At 41.5% G+C, this 2153-nt stretch overlaps 1 protein-coding gene across 1 annotated transcript in view; it reads right to left on the bottom strand.

Annotated features, from left to right (window-relative positions):
- Positions 1-1249: 1249 nt before the first annotated feature.
- six2a (SIX homeobox 2a) overlaps positions 1250-2153 on the bottom strand; it is a 3790-nt gene continuing 2886 nt past the window's right edge. Inside the window, exon 2 of the mRNA XM_060073259.1 lies at positions 1250-2153. This exon is cut by the window's right edge and continues 13 nt beyond it. Coding sequence (XP_059929242.1) covers positions 1845-2153 — 309 coding nt within the window. The 3' untranslated portion in view covers positions 1250-1844.

Raw genomic sequence — 2153 nt, 5'->3', positions numbered from 1 at the left:
ACGTTACAGACTGTTTGGGGAAACAAGGAGAGAATGTCAAGGGGAAGAAACAGTGCATTCAGTGTTTTTTTTTTTTTTTTTTTAAAGTAGGCTATTTGGTGTTATGTCTGCCCCCACACATGGAGGTGTTGTGGGTGGGCTTATTTTGAGTAGACCCATATGTATCATGCCCACATCTCTGCTAATTAGAAAGTGCGAGGTTTGTGGAGTGTGTGTAATTGACCTTGATGCACCAGAAGCATCGTGTCACTGCCCTCTGTCAGGAAAGGGAAACAGTAAGACGTCTACGCGTCCTTCCCTTGCTGTTTTTGTCATGGCTCATAAAAAAACGTACAAAGTTGTGCTTCAACAATTGTTTAAAGGCTCGACCGAACGGTCGCGAATGGTGCGTTTTGTAACAAAATCTTCAATCAAGAAGGCATTCTTGCCGTAGTCTGCTCCTGGTGATTATGATCAGAAACTAGTAGATTGGAGAGCCTATATCGCCACCCTATAGGCCTAATTGCAAGCACAATATTTGTATTAGTCTATCTATAAGATGTTGACTATTACCTAAATCAAAGATAGTTTATAGCTCAGCCTATAGGGCCGTGACTTTTGGAGGAGTTGGACGAAGCTGTTCAAACAAAGTGTCTTCTTTCAACACGCGTTTCCAGTTTTCTGTGGCTCTGAACACTGCAGGCCTTTTGTTCACCAGGCGAGGAGAGATAAGGTGTCATCGCTTGAGCATCAAGCACCCGTTGAGGAAAGCAAGGTTCATTTTAGCGAACAGAGCCCTGTCATTCTTGACCTTTCTGACCCTCCACGTGTACAGGCCTCAGAGACTACATTTTTATATCACACGATTTAGTAAATATCTGATTTTATTAATTAAATTATTTATTCCTTACGTCAAAATTGCATTACCCTATGGTGTCAGGATGGCTATGAGACAATTCTTCAATCAGAGGTCAAATCATCCTATTCTGTAAATCAGTGCTGGCCCTAAAACGTAGGCCTAATGCATTATGCAGAAAATAATTTCTAAAATTATTTTGTACCAATATTTTTTTTTTGTTGGTTGTTATAAACCATAAAGTTGTCCTATGGCTAATAATAGGGCCCAGTCTAGTCTACCTGCGGGCTACTTACGGAGCCGGAATATCCAATGTGCAGCAGCAGCCTAAAGTGAAAACTACAAGAGTAGCCTATTGAGGACATCAGAGAAACAGAACGGGATATATTCAACAACTCGCGGGAATGAAACAAATTATATATTTCAATTAACTTTTTTTATTTTATTGTAAAGGGTATATGAAACTATAGGTGACTTGCTGGGTTTATATTTAATTTTTATCTCAAAGTTTAGGCTACATGCAGTCTCTTTCAAATGAAAACACAAATAATAATATCAAGAGATTAAGATAGAATAATTTCCATCACAGAGATGTGTGACATAAGACACTTTAAGAGACGGTACCCCGAACAAAATAAAACAAAATTAACTCAATAATATCAATTGCTTATGGCTCTTTCGGACAATCCAATGTAAACAGAAAGATGAGGGTGGGCTACCGTAACTCGGGGTCTTTGAGCTTCAGTTGATTAACCCCTAAAACCATAACGATAATAGTAGCAATAATTAAGACATTGTATTGTCATTGTTTTCAACAACTTGACGCGTTACGTTTTTACATTCCGGTTGCATTCCTCCAAAAGGCCTCAATGTGTGTATCCTTCTTAATGTGTGTGTCCTTCTCTCTCTCTTAAACCTTCTCGGTCTTGAAGTGCTTGAAGCTCCTTGCTTCTTCTTTTGTTTTCTTCTCCATTGGAAGATCTCCGCGCATTCGGTGCGTGTTTATTCTTTAAGAGCCAAGGTCCACCAGATTTGAAGACATAGAGTTTAGTATGGTATCGTGGTGCAAAGAGTGGTGGTGGTGGTGATGGTGGTGATGGTGGTTTGAGTCCGGGCCGGGCACCGGGATGGCGCTGGGACCCGGCGGGGGGGCCAGGCCGTGCAGAGACGGTAACCCGGAGCTGAGCAGCATGGCGGGGCTTGAGGATGTATGATCCGGTGTACCGGACGGGGTTTTATCGTCGTCAGAACTCCCCAAAATAGTTTTATTTCCATTCATGGAAGAAGTCAATGGGTTGTGACTGTTGGAGTTCGAGTT

This window comes from Gadus macrocephalus, chromosome 15, assembly GCF_031168955.1.
Source record: "Gadus macrocephalus chromosome 15, ASM3116895v1".
NCBI lineage: Eukaryota > Metazoa > Chordata > Actinopteri > Gadiformes > Gadidae > Gadus > Gadus macrocephalus.
The sequence above is the reverse complement of the archived record's forward strand: the minus strand, read 5'-3'. Positions and strand labels throughout refer to the sequence as shown.